Source organism: Eucyclogobius newberryi, unplaced genomic scaffold (genome assembly GCF_026437365.1).
Source record: "Eucyclogobius newberryi isolate DKJ021-1_F unplaced genomic scaffold, fEucNew1.0.hap1 SCAF_3, whole genome shotgun sequence".
NCBI classification, from domain to species: Eukaryota; Metazoa; Chordata; class Actinopteri; order Gobiiformes; family Gobiidae; genus Eucyclogobius; species Eucyclogobius newberryi.
In genome coordinates, this window is record NW_027315945.1 from 33,768,130 (window position 1) to 33,788,624 (window position 20,495).

Sequence of the window (20,495 nt, forward strand, 5' to 3'; positions counted from 1 at the left end):
GAGCATAATTTGCAGCAGCACAGTTCTATTATTTAGCATATTGTCATTGTGGCGTGTGTGAGGTGTCGTACCAGCATCCTTGTTCCAGACAGAGAGCACCCGGAATATGAAGGCGCTGAACGTGGCGGCGAAATAACCCCGCCAGTAATTCCTCACGGCAAAGTAGGTGGATGTGACCTCAATACTGAACAGGACCCCTGGTGGTGGAGGAGAGAGAGACGGAGCAGACCAGGGGGAAGGGAGGATGGGTGGAGTGTGAAGAGAGAAGAGAAAGCACTTAAAGGCCTGTAATTATACTCAAGAGGAGAACCACGGGCAGTCAGACAAGTGCAAACAAGGTCGACTAATAACATCATGGCTGCCAACGATTGTTAAGAACCCAGAGAAACCCATGGCTCAAGTAGCGCTCAAGTAGTGCTCGGTGTAAATGTACTTGAAGATGTGACTATTTCCTGGCGTTTAATCTTAGAAAGTAAAAACAGAAATGACGGTTTTAGCGCTTTAGCATCATGAGCCGTTTTTACATCGTTTTCTATGTCGTGCAACAGTTCAAATCCACGTTTTTTCGCCGACACGTAGAGCAGGCGTTCGACGGAGGAAACGGTTTATATTCCGAGTGTAAATTAGACAGAAGGGATCTCAAAAAGGCGGTTTGTTCCTGAGGATGGTTACTATAGCAACACCAGCACTTGCGCCAAAGTATAATCTGGGCATTTGCAAGTTTGAAAACCTGTGTCAAAACGAGGCAGAGTTCCAAATGGCGGCCTCGTTTCTTTAGGAGGTCGGTGAAAACTAAAATACATGTCTGTGCTGGAGCCACATCTCATCTGATTCTGAGGACGGTTGTGACCAGGAGAAACGGAATATTCACGTGTCATTTGAGGAGCGTGGCGAGGGCACATGCACATGCACACAGTGGTCCGGACAGTACCTCCCAGTGGCGTCCCGAAGCAGCAGCCCACCCCCACAGCGCAGCCCACGGTCAGAATATCTGTGTAACCGTACGGGTTCTACTGACACAGGGAACAGGAGGCGGAGGAGGCGGAGGAGCCGGAGAGCGACCGCGGGACAGCGAGGAGAGCCCGGGGAGGGAGGCCGGCGGACGGGAGAGAGGAGAGGGAGGGAGACAGAGGAGCACCCAGGAGGAGCACCCGGCAGGAGCACCCAGGGGCGATGGAGGTGATGGAGAAGCACAGCAAGGGTGCGAGGAGAGAGAAACCAAAGAGGAAAATGGCACAAAGTGAATAAATATTGTTCATTGAAAGGAAATCAAAGACTAAAACCACAAACACAACAACTAGCGCTTCAACTAACGATTATTTTTACGATTAGTCGACCAGTCAGACCATTATTAATACCAGAATAAGGTTGAAATATGGCGAATGAATTAAGCATAATAGCGAATGAAGTGTAGAGCTCGGGATGGAACGTCAAAAAACGTCAGTTGCCATGGAAATTTGCCATGTTTGTGGTTGGTGTGCTAATTGTCCATAAAGATAACGGTTATATTAGCTAAAACAATGTCAAAGTATTAGTATTTAGCATCTTGTAATCTCCATTGGTTTAACATTAGGCTAACTGATAATTCTATGATGTGTTTGTTATAAAAGGTATTTTTATGTCTTACGATGATCAAAATATAACTGATTATTTCTCATAGTCGACTAGTCACAATTAATCGATCGTTAATTGCAACGACAGAATCAGACAAATCACCAAACAGAACAAATGCTTCAAAGCGCCATGCTGCTTTAGCCACCAGCACAAACATGCATCACATTAGAAGATAAAACATTTCCAATTACAGTTTATTTCCTAGACAAGTTTGCATGTTGATTCTTCCTTAAAATGTACAGAATTTAACTCAGTGACTTCTTTAAAATGCAGACAATAAGGTTAAGTTTACCCCCAGGTTGAAGGACGGAGGTCAGGACTGTTAGCGCCAGGTTAGCTCACCAGGTAAGTTAGCATTAGCTTAGCGCCTCGATTTAGAGCTTTAGCTACTAAAATGCAGTGTCTTTAACTTTTGTTTATTAAGATGATCATCACAGAAATAAATCAATAGTTTGCTAACAAGCTAGGCTAATATACGAATCATAGACGTTTACTGTAGCTAGCCTTCTCTCATAAGATGTGCAAATTCCCTGTTCCTAAACCTTGTGCAAAAGCTAACGTACATTTGCTAGCCTAGCCACCAAAGTGGAGGTTGTGTGGAAGAACCGGGGAACAGAATTCAACCACAGAAAAAGGTAATATTCAGTTTAAGTGATTTCAATAAGAGCGGAATTTTACTTTTGAATGTTATTATGGAACGTCATCATGGAAATCCGCCAAAAAGTAAATAAAAAAGCCCTGGAACAAAATGATAAACAGCTACAGGTAAATACATTTATCAATCTATAGTCTAAGAATACTTTTTAATTAATGCTAAGCTTAGTAATTAGCATGTTAACATCTCCATTGGTTTAACATTTGGCTAAAATGTTATGATGTATGATGTCTCAATCCAGAGCTCTATTGTAGATTTAACAGGGAATGCATACATACAAGTTTTTTTATTTCTGTTTTTAAATGTTCATATATATATATTTATAATTTATTTGATATAGTATTTATTTCTAATACAGGCGCTCAGATTTCCTGCCGGGAGGAGCACCCTCAGTCGGGGCCAGGGCCGTGTGGACACTTGCCTCCCACAGGGGCAGCGAAACAGGTGGCCACTCCCACGGCACACGCACACACCAGCAGGTCCTGAGTATGGGTGCCATTCTGGGGTCAGAGGCGAGGGCCAAGCGTGTAGACAGAGTCAGGGTTAGGGGGAGGATGGGGCGGGCAGACAAGAGAGACAGGGATATGGGAGTTCACTGTTAATAGACATGCCAGACATGACCATCACACTATTAATACAATGAGACACAAACACAGACAACGTGGTCTGTGGAGCGTCCAAAACAACACCATAACGGGGCGTTCGGGGGCGTCGCCGGGGCCACGGGACGCAGCGGGGCCCCGGGACGCAGCCTGCCCACGTGTACAACACATCGAATGGTGCAATGTTTAGGGCTTTGTTTTGGGCAATCGAAATCATAACTATTGCATAACTTATATGGATAGTAAAACCTTAAATAGAATCATGTTACATTTGAACTTTGTTGACCTCTATCAGCCTATTTGTTCACTAAGAGTTGAGTGAGTGATAGTAGAGTTCTACATCTGATATTAGAGAGCTCTACATCTGATATTAGAGTTCTACATCTGATATTAGAGAGCTCTACATCTGATATTAGAGTTCTACATCTGATATTAGAGAGCTCTACATCTGATATTAGAGTTCTACATCTGATATTAGAGAGCTCTACATCTGATATTAGAGTTCTACATCTGATATTAGAGAGCTCTACATCTGATATTAGAGTTCTACATCTGATATTAGAGAGCTCTACATCTGATATTAGAGTTCTACATCTGATATTAGAGTTCTACATCTGATATTAGAGTTCTACATGTGATATTAGAGAGCTCTACATCTGATATTAGAGTTCTACATCTGATATTAGAGTTCTACATCTGATATTAGAGTTCTACATGTGATATTAGAGTTCTACATCTGATATTAGAGTTCTACATCTGATATTAGAGTTCTACCTTTGATATTAGAGTTCTACATGTGATATTAGAGTTCTACATCTGATATTAGAGTTCTACATCTGATATTAGAGTTCTACCTTTGATATTAGAGTTCTACATGTGATATTAGAGTTCTACATCTGATATTAGAGTTCTACATCTGATATTAGAGCTCTACATCTGATATTAGAGAGCTCTACATCTGATATTAGAGAGTTCTACATCTGATATTAGAGAGTTCTACATCTGATATTAGAGAGTTCTACATCTGATATTAGAGCTCTACATTTGATATTAGAGCTCTGCATCAAATATTAGAGCTCTGCATCTGATATTAGAGCTCTACATCAGATATTAGAGCTCTGCATCTGATATTAGAGCTCTACATCAGATATGAGAGCTCTGCATCTGATATTAGAGCTCTACATTAGATATTAGAGTTCTACATTTGATATTAGAGCTCTACATCAGATATTAGAGCTCTATATCAGATATTAGAGCTCTGCATCTGATATTAGAGCTCTACATCAGATATTAGAGCTCTGCATCTGATATTAGAGCTCTACATTAGATATTAGAGTTCTACATTTGATATTAGAGCTCTGCATCTGATATTAGAGCTCTACAACAGATATTAGAGCTCTGCATCTGATATTAGAGTTCTACATGTGATATTAGAGCTCTGCATCTGATATTAGAGCTCTGCATCTGATATTAGAGCTCTACATCAGATATTAGAGCTCTGCATCTGATATTAGAGCTCTACATCAGATATTAGAGCTCTGCATCTGATATTAGAGTTTTACATCAGATATTAGCGCCCTACATCAGATAATAGAGCTCTACATCTGATATTGGAGCTCTACATCTGATATTAGAGTTCTACATTTGATATTAGAGTTCTACATTTGATATTAGAGCTCTACATCAGATATTAGAGCACTGCATCTGATATTAGAGCTCTGCATCTGATATTAGAGCTCTACATCTGATATTAGAGCTCTACATCAGATATTACAGTTCTACATTTGATATCAGAGCTCTACATCAGATATTAGAGCTCTGCATCTGATATTAGAGAGTTCTACATCAGATATTAGAGCTCTACATCTGATATTAGAGCTCTACATGAAAAGCACAGGGATCACAAACACAATGTGGGTGGTTTTCACACAGACTTCAGCTCTTCAGTCAGAGCGGTCAGGACACACCGGCGTGCGGCGGTCAGGGTCTCATCTTACCTCATACACGCCTGAGAAGATGGACATGAATCGGCTGAGCACCGCGGCACAGATGCTGGCGATGTGGACGAACGGCCCCTGGGGGAAAGACGCAAGCACGACAGTGAGGCCCGGCGCCACAGTGAGGCCCGGCGCCACTGTGAGGCCCGGCGCCACAGTGAGGCCGGGCGCCACTGTGAGGCCGGGGCCACTGTGAGGCCCGGCGCCGCAGTGAGGCCCGGCGCCACTGTGAGGCCCGGCGCCACAGTGAGGCCGGGCGCCACTGTGAGGCCGGGGCCACTGTGAGGCCCGGCGCCACTGTGAGGCCCGGCGCCACAGTGAGGCCGGGCGCCACTGTGAGGCCCGGCGCCACAGTGAGGCCCGGCGCCGCAGTGAGGCCCGGCGCCACTGTGAGGCCCGGCGCCTGCGGTATCTAACGCGAGAGCCTAAAGTAGGACGTGGTGTATCAGGGCAGATAAATCACACGTAATTGCGGGATGTGACAGTTGCCCCGCTAATGTAATGGGGAAAATGAATGTACTCTGTGGCTTGAGGACTTGAATAATTCCGGCAGGTCCCGTGAGAGCAGTAAGTGAGGAAAAGTGTGACAGAAGATGATTTATTACACCACACGCTTTGAGAATGGAAAGGAAATAGTGAGAAACACTGAAGAGACAAGGGCTTTTTCTAATGGTAAACTGCATTTGAATGGACATAAGTACATACCGTATTTTCCGGACTATAAGTGGCACATTTTTTCATTGTTTGGGCGGGGTGTGACTTATACTCCAGAGCGACTTAAATGTGATATTATTTGACACTGACAACCACAAGAGGGCGCACTAGGCTCTAAGCGAGGCAGAAGAAGAATCTGCACTTCCTCTTCCTCTGGAGTTTGTGGAGTTGTTTAGAAGTGACACAGAGGAAGAAGAATTCAGTGGATTTAGTGATTTGGGGTAAAACTGATGCTTTGCTAAACTTGTTAGCATGTTCTTTATGCTATAGTTATCTGAACAACTGTTCATATGTTACGTCAACATACCAGACACTTACCACAGTTCTGTCTGTGCCTCATGTAGCTGAAGGTGTTAGCGTTAGCATACGTCATGTAGCTGAAGGTGTTAGCGTTAGCATACCTCATGTAGCTGAAGGTGTTAGCGTTAGCATACGTACACCTATTCACCATGTTCTCTCATCTGTTATTATTTTAAACTGCATTTCAAGATGAAATGTCTGTTCTTGGATTTTATCAAATCAATATCCCCAAAAAATACGACTTATTCTCCAGTATGGTCCGGAAAATATGGTAATTTCCTCTGCAAACAACAACATATCCTGTGTCATTAGGTGTAACTGTTTATGTTTCCATCTTTTCTCGAACGCTCACGTTTCCGGGTGTGTTTAAAATAGCGCACAAGTCGTGTTTTTACCTCTTTCCCGACTGGCATGCCGCTGCCCAGACCCGCGGTGAGGCCGATGACTTTGGCCACGAAGGCCTTCAGGGTTAAATACTCCTTTAGCACGACGCCTCTCAAAATAGTTTTCAGTTCGGGGATACCAGAACCTGTGGAGAAGAAGAAGAAAGAATATGCAACGTCTAAAGGGCCGGGACTTGAGCCGGGCGCGTTATTATTGTTCCCCATCCAAAAGCGTACCAGCGCAGTATTCCTCCTGACTTTAAAGGTACTTTTCATTCTAAATAATACATCCTTCCTGACTCATCTTGACATAGTAAAGTCTTTGTTATAGAACATGTTTTCCTGTTAAAAGCGTGTGTTTCACTCTGTTTATACTCAAAATATCCATAAGTTAATTCAAGTCGTCGATTTGACACAATTATTCGATTCACCGTTGTAGTCATTCTACATGTTTTTTTGATGAATCCATATATAAGGTGCACTGGATTATAAGGCAATGAATGTTCTATTTTCAATCATTAAGGCGCATTAAGAAGAAGATAAAATGTGCATCATACAAAATCGCTTCAAGGTCATTAAGCACGACCAGGTTTAATCCTGGCACAGGCGCATTGGATTATAAGGCGCACTGTCGTTTTTTGAGAAAATGAAAGGCTTTTAAGTGCGCCTTATAGTCCGGAAAATACAGTACTATTAATAATCAAACAGTGCATTACAGAGTTGTTCTAGAAGTGGCTTTACAGTTTCATTCATCATTTATTAACACTGGTCCCACTGCGGTTAAATACAGTCACACTTGTTTATGCCAAAGGAAAGGCAGAAGGAGCTGTCAGTATGTAAAGACTTACCTATGGCCTGAGGGGAAACCAGGTGACAGAAGAGCGACGCAAACATGACCAGGATCATGGGATAAGTCACCCACGCCAGGTACTGCAGCGACACGTTGCCCTTAAGCTCCACGTGTATCCACTTGTATGCTGAAGAAAACAGGCAAGATACCGTTATGTACAGACACTTAAAATGTTCTGTCAAATGGTCTAAATAATACATGATTAAGGTTTTTACAACCAAAAGTAAGCAACCATTTTGATTTTGCAGTGTTGAAATATCAGAAATACTATTTTCTAGCCTCAAAATTGTATATGAACTTCACAAAAAGTATAATTTGTGGTAAAGTATGTAATATATCTCTAAATAAAATGAAAAAATGTTTGTGTCAATAAGGATTTGCCCAGTAAAACAAAAAAATCTGGATTTTGCCTTCATCAAAAATGCCATAATATCCAATTAAAATAAACAAATCATGCAAAATACAAAGAGTAAATGTCTTTAAATGTCGCTTTCATACCACTTACATGTATTAAAGTGGTTTTCATTTGCCAAAACCCCCTTGATTTTTTATATCTTATCTTATTCTTAGGGTAATCCAAGTTTCTCCATTGAAATCACTTGACTATTACCTTCATTCTAGAATTTGGAGTTATTATTATCATGTATTTACTGCCCACATTTTTAAATTAGAAGGTGGAAATAGTTTAATGATGATAGTCCCCTGTACCTTGGAGACTCTTGGCGCTGGTGTAGTCCATAGTCCAGCTGACCAGCGCCATGGCCAGCCCGAGAAGCACCAGGAAAATCCAGTCTTCCCCCATCTTGTTCACGATGTACCGCCGCACACGAGCCAAACAGTCTGCGGCAGAAAAGGAACGTGTCATCTACAGGTCATTTATCACATCGTTTTAATTACGGACGCGTTGTTTCGAAGGGGAAAGATTTTACGTAATTATAAGGAATAGTGTCATGAGAGGCAACACGGTACCAAAGAACTGAGCCCTAACGTCTACTCTGCCCTAGAAAAGCACATTTTAGTTTATAGTTATACGACGTGAAAGGAAACAAAGAAAATGCAAGGAAAAAGGTGAATTTAATTACCGTATTTTCCGTATTAAAAGGGGCACTGTCAATGAATGGTCTATTTTCGATAATTTTTCATACATAAGGCGCACCGGACTATAAATCGCTTCGAGGCCAGTCAGCACATCCAGAATTCATCCATATATAAGGCGCACTGTTGTTTTTTAAGAAAATTAACGGCTTTTAAGTGTGCCTTATAATACGGTAAAAGCATAAAAAATAAGCTTTTCACGGTCATACAAAAATGTTTTAGTCAATTATGTATTTTTCTCTGTTTTATTGATGTTGAATCCAAATCCTTGTAAGAACATTCTGCTATTTACTACAAAGAACATTTTTATACTGTTTGAACTATCGCTGCAGTTTCTCATCACGTCAGACTCATGCTTTCACGCCTGCTCAGCTCACCTTGGCATTTGGAGTACGGGCGTGGCTTCATGGTGGAGGAGGCGTGGCTGTGGTGGGACTCCAGGGTGGTGGGGCGATGGTGGTGATGCCTGCGCCCGGGCCCCCTGCGTCCGCTCGACGTGCTGCCCTCCCCGGCTCGTTTCCTCCATTGTCTCTCTGTGAGTAAACGCGCTGCCTCTCGACGGGCAAAGTTTCCGAGCTGCTCCCTGTACTCGCCGTACAGCTGGAAACACAGGAAACACTGGGTTAAGGCCCTATAACAGTACACTACTACTACTACTACTACAGGATAATCAAAGTACACGCAACCTCTGACATTGCATCATAAACTCACTTTTCATTCACACTCGATGCTGATATAATAATCCCACAACTGTCCTGGGACCGATCGTGATTTTGTATCTTTAAATGTATCTGAGTAATATATCTAATTACAAAATGTGGGCAGAGTAAAAAAGTACTTAAGTAAGAGTTAAGTTACTTCAAATTAATATTAATCAAGGAGAAGAAAAAAGTCCAAGAAATGACTCAAGTCAGAGAAACTTTTAGAATAACTGTCTAGACCAGGGGTGGGCAATTATTTTCCTCCGAGGGCCGTATTTGAATCCAGGCAAGTAGCGGAGGGCCGGCCCGCGATCATTGGTGTAAAAAAAAATAAATTAAAAAATTAAATATCAAATAAAATATTACTTTTCTATTGAATCTATTATTTAATTCATTTCACATCATATGTATTAAGGATACACATGCAGACAGATGCCTGAGGGCAAAAAAATATAAAAAATGTTTTTGAAATATTACTTGGCATGTTTGGTGGGCCGGATTATAAAGACAAACGGGCCACATGTGGCCCGCGGGCCTCAGTTTGCCCACCCCTGGTCTAGACGTAACATCTGATTCATAACTTGACGTTTTATGTTATTGGAAGGACAAATAAAGCAGTAAATCTGGTATTTTCCAATTATAGTCACAGAAATGAGAAAAAACAAAGTCATATCTGGTCCAAAAAACATTCAAATAATTAAATATTCTCAACGCTTTTGTCTCTTGTAGACTCACTCACTGTTGGAAGAGGAACCAACACTTTTACTCAAGTCGGAGTACAGTTACTTCAATACAAATATTACTCACATATGGAGTTAAAATATGGTGTTAACTCCACAATTTCTTGAAAAAGTAAATGTAAGCACTACCCATCTCCACAAATTATACGCTTTTTGTTTGCTTGTATTGATTGTTTTTTTTGAAGCAGCAGTTAAAATACACAGAGGGAACTACAAAGACCATGATCCTTTGCTCCATTTCAGTGCAGGCAACATGAAGAAAAAATTGTTATTAAACACTTTTGTCTAAAGTCTTTGGAATGTGACAGTAATAATTAGCATCAAAGGCGATTTTAAAGGTAAAAGTATCATTGGTTCCATGATTCCATTCAGCTTCTCCACAGTAAATACTGGCACAACGGGATTCAAACCAACAACCTTCACACGTTAAGACACATGCTGCACCACAGGAGTCAGTGTCAGTGTAAATGTGAACTGGATTACAGTGACAAAGAACAATAGAGATAAGATAAGAGAACATTTACTTGTCCCACAATCAGCAAATGTCTGTGTTACAAGGCCAAAGTCAAAGAGTCGAATAAAACAAATATATGCAAGGCTGAAATCTAACTATGAAAAATATGCTTTGAATAAAATTAAGATACATAATTGAGTAGAATAATATGTGTATAAAACAATAAGGCCATAACATCACTACAATAAGTGATTATAGTGATTATATGACTATGAAAAGGCTGCAACAGTTAATCGACTATTTGTGACTAGTCAACTATAAAGTAATAATACAATATATTTTAATAATCGTAATTTTTGTCATTTTTGATTGTCATTAATGATACACTTTATGTGGTTAATAAATCACTCCAAGCTGGTGTGTTGTATCTATAGGATATAAAACTACAACAATGGAAACGATAGATGGATACTAACGTACTTTTGGCAACAACAAAAAAGCAATAACAAGGAAATGACACGGTCTTCCCCAAATATCAAAGACAGGACTGAAATAACATTAATATTTAATCAATTTGAACATTTAAAACAATTACTGGACATTAGGGACAAGTTTTTGGACAATTGCCAGAATTTTTTTCTTTATCTCGCCCTATTTTATACTGTTTTTTTGTATTTCTTGTTATATAAATTTAAAATAATAATGATAATAATGATAATAATGAAAATAATGAAAATAATAATAAAAATGAAACAAATAATAATATAATAATCTTTATCTAGAAGCTTTCAGTCACCATATTCCAACCTTTATTCGCTTGATTATATTTCTAAAAGTCTCACTGTACAACAAACCGTGAGCATGTTCAGTACAGTACACTCGCGTCAATAAATAGCTGTAGTGACAATTGCGATTTGAAGAATGGTCAAAACTCGGTCCTGTGTGTCTGCGTGGAGCGCTTCGAGATAACAGAGTGGAGTGTGTAAGGGATACACACCAACCTGAATACCCTGGCAGACAAAAATAGACAAAATGGGCATGGAGATTGGAAAAACCCCTCCCGGAGAAGAAGCAGGGCTCTTGGAGCGACGCCAGAGGAAGAGATCCTGTAAGAGAGGACGTGCCTCATCTTTCCCCCTTCCAAGTATCCGAGCGCTTTACACTTAGATCAACACGCTCCCGCACGCCCAAAGCAAGACTCCTCGTGATCCGGCGCGAAGAGGGTTTCATTGCACTGGTCAAAACTACTCGGAGGTTGTAAAATACTGCCGATCTGTGCGCGGCGGTCCCCAACGCGGTGCAACCGAACCCCGAGGATTGCGTGTGAGGCGAGCGTACAGCAGAGCGAGGAGCTAAATCATGAGGTGAAGGGAACTGCCCCTGCATTTCAGGCTCATGTTCACGCAGGAAAGAGGAGCTCAAGATACGACCGCGAGGCCCAACCAAGGACTGCGACATGCACCGCCGTTACTTACAAAATATACTGTAAATGCCCTCTACCATGAGCAGGGGGTCCCAGCATAAAGCTTCACAGAGGGTTACCGGGGGTTACGATAAAGAAGAGGTCCAATCTATGACCAAAAAAACATGTATTTCCTCATATTGATCATCATAATAGTTATTTTACGTCATTTTGTCTTATCAAAACTAAATAAAATGCCTTTCGTTATTAAATTCCAGCACATAATTAAGACAAAACGTAATTAGTGCCAGTACAGTTTCTTCCTCCAAAGTCTGGATTCATTCCATGTTTGTTATGAACAGAGGATTGAAAGACCCAGGCTCATCAGGCCCGGGTCTGCAGGGGTGCAAAAGGCCATATTGCACCCTCATTTATTAGTCCCTCATTTGGGCGTATGTAAAACAACAGCAATTAATGGAAGATATATTGTCTATATATCTATATTGTCGCCCCTTTGATACCCGGACGCATCCTCAATCACTTCGGTCTGGACCCGTGCCTGAAGCTAATCATTGACAATTAGAAATTAATCTCAATTAAAATGTGATTACATGCACACTAGAAGACAGCTTGAGTTACGAGGAAAGGATGGGATTTTATATTGCTTCTACCTTTCTGTAGTCAACTAAAGACTTGCCCTGTGCATCGACACTCTACAGAGAAGTACTAGTAAACTGCATCTTCATACTGTGGGTGAAGAGGCTGATAAAAGTGCAGATAAGTCGCTCCTCAACACCACAAATATAAGAAGCTACAAAACCACTCATGCTTTAATCAGGGCTTGAATTGGGTAAAATATCTTATCGTGTGTTCCGGGTACTACAGTAGTACTACTGTAGTACTACTGTAGTACTACTGTTGTACTACTGTTACTACTGTAGTACTACTGTTACTACTGTAGTACTACTGTAGTACTACTGTAGTACTACTGTTGTACTACTGTTACTACTGTTGTACTACTGTTACTACTGTAGTACTACTGTTACTACTGTAGTACTACTGTTGTACTACTGTTGCTATTGTAGTACTACTGTTGCTACTGTAGTACTACTGTTACTACTGTAGTACTACAGTAGTACTACAGTAGTACTGTACTACTGTAGTGGTGAGCGGTCAGGTTTAGGAGAAGGATCCATTGGTAAAAGAGCTCGCTGAAGGTCATATATTATAATGATATTGCTTTCCTGTCATTGCTGTGTTTTGTTTCATACACATGGGACTGTCTTGGCTTGTTTCCTTCTCTTGAGTTGAAAATGGACTGTTCCCCTTTGTGACATCATTAGTTGATAAGTCAGGAAATCCACTACTGTATTTTTAAAGTACACGTTTCATCTATACAAACCTACGTGGTCAGTGCCCGAGCTCATCAGATCTTCAAAGCTGAGCGTGGTGGGGCCTGGTCAGTGTTTAGATGTGAGAATCTATTATTATTGTTGTTTACCAGTCTCGTTCTGGACATTTCAGGACTCAAATCATATTGGTGCAATATTCTCCGTCCATATAACTGGTGTAAATAAGAGTGTTACTATCATTTTTTAAACTTTTTATTAAGAATATAAGAGTCTTTATAAGAGCTTTTCTAATAAGAGTTTTTTTTTTAAGTTTTCTATAAGTTATCTGTTCTTTGTTGTTTACTTCTGTACCTACTTTGTGTTGCAACCTTGCAATTTCCCCATTGTGGGACAAATAAAGGCTTATCTTATCTAAAATCCTTCATAAATAAAATCTTCATAAATATTCAACGCTAGCAGCTACTGTAATTAACCTAACCTAAACTGTCAGAAGAAGCATAAGCGTGTTAAGTGCACATACGTGTCTGGACTAGAGCTGTGAGACTAATGTATTTTATATTGTAGGAAACATAAAACATACGACAGACGGTTCCCGATGTACACGTGTAATTGTGTACAAGGAAGAGCATTGGTGAAGGACAGCGCCTCGTGTAACAGATGAGTCACTGCAGGAGCATGACAACGTGCCTGAGATAGACATTTATAATTAATGCATGAACACAGATATAGCAGGTGCACCTCCAAACGTTTTGATACCTCTAAATCACCTTGTTGGCTATTTTAAACCGCGTTAAATGCCATAATCCGCAAACCTTTATTTACAACGAAGCCAGGGCAGCGCCGCGCACGAAGGCTAATGCGGCCGGGGGAAGTGTCATTATCCTCAGACGCAGGACGGACCCGGGGCCACGGCGACGAGCTCGAACGTGGCAGTAAACGTGCAGATACGACTGTTTGACTGAAGCAAAACATGTCTCAAGTGTCAGAGGATTGCAGTCAGAGCTCATTATTGCGCTGCTATAAAGTTTTGTGTGGTTGTGTTTTGAATTGCCACAGTGAGATTTGGTGTAATACCTCGCACGCAATTAGTGGTTTGTTTTGTGCGTTTGCAATTAAGCAGAGCCACAGTGTAACCGCAACATGTACGGAATCAAATCATTGTTTTTAATCATATAATGTTGGGTTGGAATATCGAAACAATTATCATTACAATTTCTTTCTTAAATGATTTGGTGTGTGCAGAAGTTTTAAATGTGTTTTCAAGAATGCAAATTGAAAAAAAAGATATTAAAACTAAAGTAACTCTAACAAATGTCAGAAAAGCAGTAAATATGAACAATACATCTACAGTAATACAACAAGACATATGCGTATATATATGTATATTGTTGGCAAGACTAAATACATCTTCAACATACTGTTTTCTGGTACTATTACTCTTTTATTTGGTGCTGGTAAGAATACAATTACTTTCTTAAAACTATTCCCTTTCAGATTCATAACAAAAATGTTTTAATCATATGTTTTTAGGGTTTTAGACAATATGCAGCTCAATGTAAAAGTATTTCAAGTATTTAGAACACTGATTGGAATACGTAACATTTCAAGGCATTTATTTACTACTCTGTAACTATATACTGTACATTTAAAAGTATTCTTCCCCACAATGTACTGTACGACAATAACTACAAACAGTACAACCTAAAAGAAGACAAAATAATCAACGATAGTCATTTTCTCATCATGGAACACCCAAGTTAAACAGCATTGGATTCACATCTTCATTGTTTTTTGATTGGATTTTCCCCATTCAAAGGATATATTTCGTCTACAGGTATTAGCATTAGCTGTCTCATTCAATCAGACCAAAGTGTGTCTCCAGTGTGGTTCTTTACCTGCTCTTCCTCAGACGCCCTGGACATGTCGTTTAGTGCCCTGTGCCTGTTCTCTGTTTCCCACCAGAATCAGAGCCATGTACACATTAACGCCAAAGCGCCATCCATCAAGTGCATCAAACAAACACAGCACCGCAGCCTCCAAACCAGAGACCGAAGCACGAGCTGCAGCCTTCATCAGAGACGCTGCCCCAAACAGACACTTCATCTTCTATATATATATATAACATTAAAAAGACACATTTGATGCATTATTTGGATTGTTTAAACACCTAAATGATGACTCTTACTTTATGTCTGTGAGGCGCAGAGATGTCGCGATAAACAATTAATGTGTTACGATTATTGTGAGAGAGAAAAACCATCACAATTTAACGATTATTCACGATTATTGAGATTAAACAACAGTGAAATCTTTTATTTAATTCCTGTGGTTTGACATGTTTCTGTTCCTCAAGTTTGTGAACGGAAAGACAAAATAAAGAGTTAAATATCACAAAAACCGCCAGATAAAACAAACGTTACATTTAGGTCGATTTAGTGATTTGGGGTAAAACTGATGCTTTGGTAAACTTGTTAGCATGTTCTTTATGCTATAGTTATCTGAATAACTGTTCATATGTTACGTTAACATACCAGACACTTACCACAGTTCTGTCTGTGCCTCATGTAGCGGTTGTTAGCGTTAGCATACGTACACCTATTCACCATGTTCTCTCATCTGTTATTATTTTAAACTGCATTTCAAGATGAAATGATCAAAGATCAAATACATTTCCCCCAAAAAATGCGACTTATACTTATATTTTTGCTTTTAAATTAGTCACGATCATAATTTGTGAGCTGTATAATCAATTGATAATCTTGACATCCCTAGTGAGGCGTTCCCTCATCGATATTTGTGTTAGAACAACTTGGCAGCAGTGGGAATTACATACGGGAAACAAACGATGTCATGTGATCATTTATGGACTCAAAAACGGCATCTAAGATCTCATAGTTCTACTTAAACATAAAAAGACACATCTAACTAGCATGAATGAAGCTAAATACAACTCCAGGTATGTTTTTAACGAGGCGTGATCCGCCTGTACAAAAGCAAACGTGGCTGCTAATGAGGAAAAAAAGAAATACCACCGGGAGTGAAAAACATGATGGATTTATGGCTGGACTTTTACAGCACCTTTCACGACCCAAAGCGCATTATTCGACTCACAATCTCAGATCAATGCGTGAAAAGCTGTTAATCTGCGGCGAGAGGCCATTTCGCTCTTTACGGTAAATGATCAACGAGGTTCTCACAGGTTTCTCCTGCATCACTGAAGTAAAACATGAAACCAGATCGCATGGCTCTGCGTTTATCTCAAAGTGCAATGGGGGGGTTTCAGGTTCAGACACCTTAATTAATCCCACCAGGGCCAATTAGCTCGAGCAGTAAAAAGAAGCGGAGAATCGCCAAACATACAAGTCATAGTGGAGCAATTAGGAGCGAGGAGAGCTCTGAGGTCACTAAAGCGCCCAATAAAAGATACATCACATCTACATTAGCTCAAATAAAGAGTAAAAACAGGAAGATGGCCTCTAAGCCAATCAGGGACGCCCGAAAAGTTGGGCATTTCGTCCAGGGTCGCCACTAGCTTTCCATGCTCCAAAGTACTGATCTTGACCAAACAAATCGTTTCTAAACCCCGCCCTGATTTTACCGTGACTGTGAAATAATGTGTTGTCTGAAAATAAACATTTGCCCAAAGAAATTCTAGCGTTCCATGTCCCGAAGTCCTAATCTTCACCCTAATTTTAACTAAATAACGAGTGAACGAAGCTTAATCCCAATCCAAATATGCTCCTGAATGTGATAAATATGCAGTCGAAAAGAAATATTTGCTCATAAAAGTATGCCAGAACGAACAGCAGACCGTTTAATGAGTCCCAGAGCAACCGAGGCATTGAACGACCTCGAACAAAAGACAAATACGAGCAAATGCAAAAAGCATCGTTGGGCTTTTTGTGTGGAGCCGACATTGTAGACTTTATAAAGTGTTTCCACAGATTTAATTATAGGGACTGAAAGAGCCAAGAACTGACGTATTTATGAACGCAATCGTGGCAAAATTCAACTGTACAAGACGTGAGACACAAGCCCCGCCCAGAGGCTACACACTGCCCCTTTAAACCTGTGAAACGGCGTGAGACACAAGCCCCGCCCAGAGGCTACACACTGCCCCTTTAAACCTGTGAAACGGCGTGAGATACAAGCCCCGCCCAGAGGCTACACACTGCCCCTTTAAACCTGTGAAACGGCGTGAGATACAAGCCCCGCCCAGAGGCTACACACTGCCCCTTTAAACCTGTGAAACGGCGTGAGATACAAGCCCCGCCCAGAAGCTACACACTGCCCCTTTAAACCTGTGAAACGGCGTGAGATACAAGCCCCGCCCAGAGGCTACACACTGCCCCTTTAAACCTGTGAAACGGCGTGAGATACAAGCCCCGCCCAGAGGCTACACACTGCCCCTTTAAACCTGTGAAACGGCGTGAGATACAAGCCCCGCCCAGAGGCTACACACTGCCCCTTTAAACCTGTGAAACGGCGTGAGACACAAGCCCCGCCCAGAGGCTACACACTGCCCCTTTAAACCTGTGAAACGGCGTGCGATAGCGGCGCTCGTCATTAGCGCAGTGTTTACAAGTGTCGGCCTTGAACTGCACTCAGACTGTGACAGCGACAGACTCATTTATCCGAGCGTTCACATGCTTCTGGACCTTCACCGTAACAACGTGGAAAATAATGGCGTGAGCCGATGCTGAACAATGCCATCGTTTCACATCCTTGATTTCTGACTCGACTGGGCCTTTATTGATTGGCAGTGCAAGGATTTGTTGGGCGCTGTACGATTTGGAGGAAAAAACTGTTGTTTTTCCGTTAAAGCGCCCCCTACAGGCCGGGCGACTCGCTGAACCAAAATGCAGTGAAGATAAATGTATTTTTAATTTTGATAAAAGTTGTAAAAAAATAATCACACAATAGCTATTTTTGTATGTATTTCATTTCACTTCCTGTTTGTAATTGATGACATCACACCAGGAAATTGATGACATCACACTAGGAAATTACTCATCTAATGTCACAATTATTTTATTTGACAAATAAAAAGATATGAGAGCGACTTTATTTAGTTGAATTCATGTTTAAAGAGTCAAAGAAGTTGTTTCTTTGTGTAATTTATGCATAAACATTCAGTCATTTTCTACAAAAACAAATGTCCACAAATTCCTGATCGATTGGTGTAAAACTATAATTTATATGTACAATAGGTACAAATACACCAAATAAAGTCAAAATTAGACAATTGTAAAAACCTGTCATACGTCACGTTAACTTTTGCAATTGAAATTAGAATTGCCATTTCGGGTTAAAAATCAGGATTGTGTTTAAAGTTCACGTCGTAAACATGTCGAGGAGCAATAACTTTAGAGAGAAGAGTGAAATATGAACTGATACAATAACTCTGAATGTTGTTCTGTTTTGGAGGAAATGCTATGATCTGAGCCTTTGAGATTTGATAATTGTGCAAACTCAAATTGCAATTTTGATTTGATTGTGAGATAATGTTTAGCCCTGAGGAGTGAGGACAAAACTTGGGATGAAGTCGTTGCTATGGAGAAGACTCACGCAATACTCGTCACCACCTTTTTATGTCATTTTCGACATGAAATATTAGTAGTTTTTTCAATATTACCTTGTAGTTCTGATTAAGTTTTACCATCTGGATCCGTATTATTTATTTATTTTAAACAGAACTCTCAAGAAAGTTGTGGTAAACTCTGAAAATGCTGCAAAATAAATGTATAAATGTTTTTTCTGGACTAATACTTGAAGCTTGTACGTTCTCTTTTATTCTTTTTCTTTTAAGCTTTTTTGGCCCGTAGGCTTTATTGGAGAGGACAGTGCAGCGTGAAATGGGGATACGATTGGGGAAGGACACGCAGTAAATTGTGGAGAGCCAGATTCAATCTCACGACACAGCGGCCGCTCCACATGAACATGTGTCATGGAATCAGAAAATGTCCTTGGGAGGAGACATACACAGATGTTATTCCGTAACACATTGAGAACACAATTCAACTTAGAATATGAAACGACACAGAAACATCAGACATTTGTATGGCAAGCTTGGGAGAAAACGCCGGGCTGTGTCAGCCAGGCCGTTGTAAGGAGCCTGGCTGACCCTCCTGCGTCTCACCCCCGCGTCTCACCCTGTTTTTTCCCATGCTGGTTGGTTTTATTAGATATTCTGGAATAGGCGGGTCACATTTCTCATTGGTCAGCTTCACATCAAGGCACTTGGTATTTTTCCGTAGAGATAAAGCCTGCAAGGGGGGGTGCAACTCCCCCCCTGGGGCAACATTCTTTGGCCCATCTTTACGACCCCTTCACAAATGCAGTTTGTCACACACCCGTTCTTCTCTTAGACTAATGATGCAGATAAAATATCACTATTATGCAGATAAAATACATCACAGAAATATACTCATATATTCACATTTTATCACATTTCCCTCCTGTTTATCAAAGCATTAGTCTACTGTCTCATATGCCAAACACATTACTCTTTTCAGTTTTCAACATGTCTTTCATTATTGGTGTTAAAATGACACTTTTACACACAAAAAGTTATGCACAGTTCTCAACAGTGAACACACTTCTTTTCTCTCAGCCCACAACATGTCACTGCATTACTGTCCTAAATTTTGAGTCAGATTGGTCAATCTCTGTAATTTGACAGACAGACAATTTATCTTGTCGATAATTTGTGCGGTGTGATGGGAAATATAGAAGTACAAGCGGAAAGCCCTTAAACCCGCTTCTCTCTGGTCAGTCAGTTTGACTCGTCAGGGACCTCTCTGGACACCCCAATAGAATCAAATACATAGTATCAGGTGCTACTGGGACCAGATTGTCCACTAACCTCTCGACCTTGACCCTGCGGTATGGTTCTGGGTGATGCTGGTCTTTGTTATGACCATGGCAGGCCACAAAAGGGATACATAGGCACAACGCCCCACAAGTGTCCCCACACCACCATACGTCCTCGCTTGGTTTCCTAAGAGACCTTCTTCCGCTGCTCGCTTCGGTCACACCTATGACACATATGAACTGGTACATTTCCCATCTCAATTCATAATCTCATTAACATTGCATGTCGTTATGTTGTAGCCGATAAAAAACTCTCTTAGTTGGTGCAAACAACAGTGGCTGTGGTGTAATATGCCATTGTGTTTCTTCAGCTACTGTCATGTCAATTATACATTGTACATTATTACACATCATGCATTTCATAACCTTTCAAGTTGATCACTTATTTTCTTCCCTCTATTTTCCCTTTCTGTGTATGTTGATCGATTGTCCCGATTGTCCCGATTGTCCGGTGCATAATACAGGTGTTCAGCACCCATATAATCGTCATCGCTGTGATGATGATAACTGCTGATTCTTTTCCCACAGAGTATGGTACTCTGCGCACCGTAGCCTCTGGCTCTCGTTTATCGTATCAGAGTATAGTACTTTGCATACTGTAGAATCTGTCTCCCCATCCATTGTAGCAGAGTATCGTACTCTACCGTAGACTCTGGACAAAACTCATACAAACGAAGTCCTGCGTCTGCGATGTTATGGATCTGCCGCTGTGTTGTCCAGACATTTCTCTCACTTTCCCATGAGGGCACCCATGTTCTCGTCC

General features: G+C 40.8%; 1 protein-coding gene across 1 annotated transcript in view; it reads right to left on the reverse strand.

Moving 5' to 3' along the window:
• The window catches only part of clcn1b (chloride channel, voltage-sensitive 1b), a 59,720-nt gene that overhangs the window by 17,263 nt on the left and 21,962 nt on the right, over positions 1 to 20,495 (reverse strand). Inside the window, exons 2-8 of the mRNA XM_072461022.1 lie at positions 8,588 to 8,810; positions 7,824 to 7,955; positions 7,114 to 7,242; positions 6,278 to 6,411; positions 4,869 to 4,946; positions 932 to 1,010; positions 72 to 197 (exon numbers count right to left, since the gene is read on the reverse strand). Coding sequence (XP_072317123.1) covers positions 72 to 197; positions 932 to 1,010; positions 4,869 to 4,946; positions 6,278 to 6,411; positions 7,114 to 7,242; positions 7,824 to 7,955; positions 8,588 to 8,810 — 901 coding nt within the window. The remainder of the gene's footprint in view (positions 1 to 71; positions 198 to 931; positions 1,011 to 4,868; positions 4,947 to 6,277; positions 6,412 to 7,113; positions 7,243 to 7,823; positions 7,956 to 8,587; positions 8,811 to 20,495) is intronic.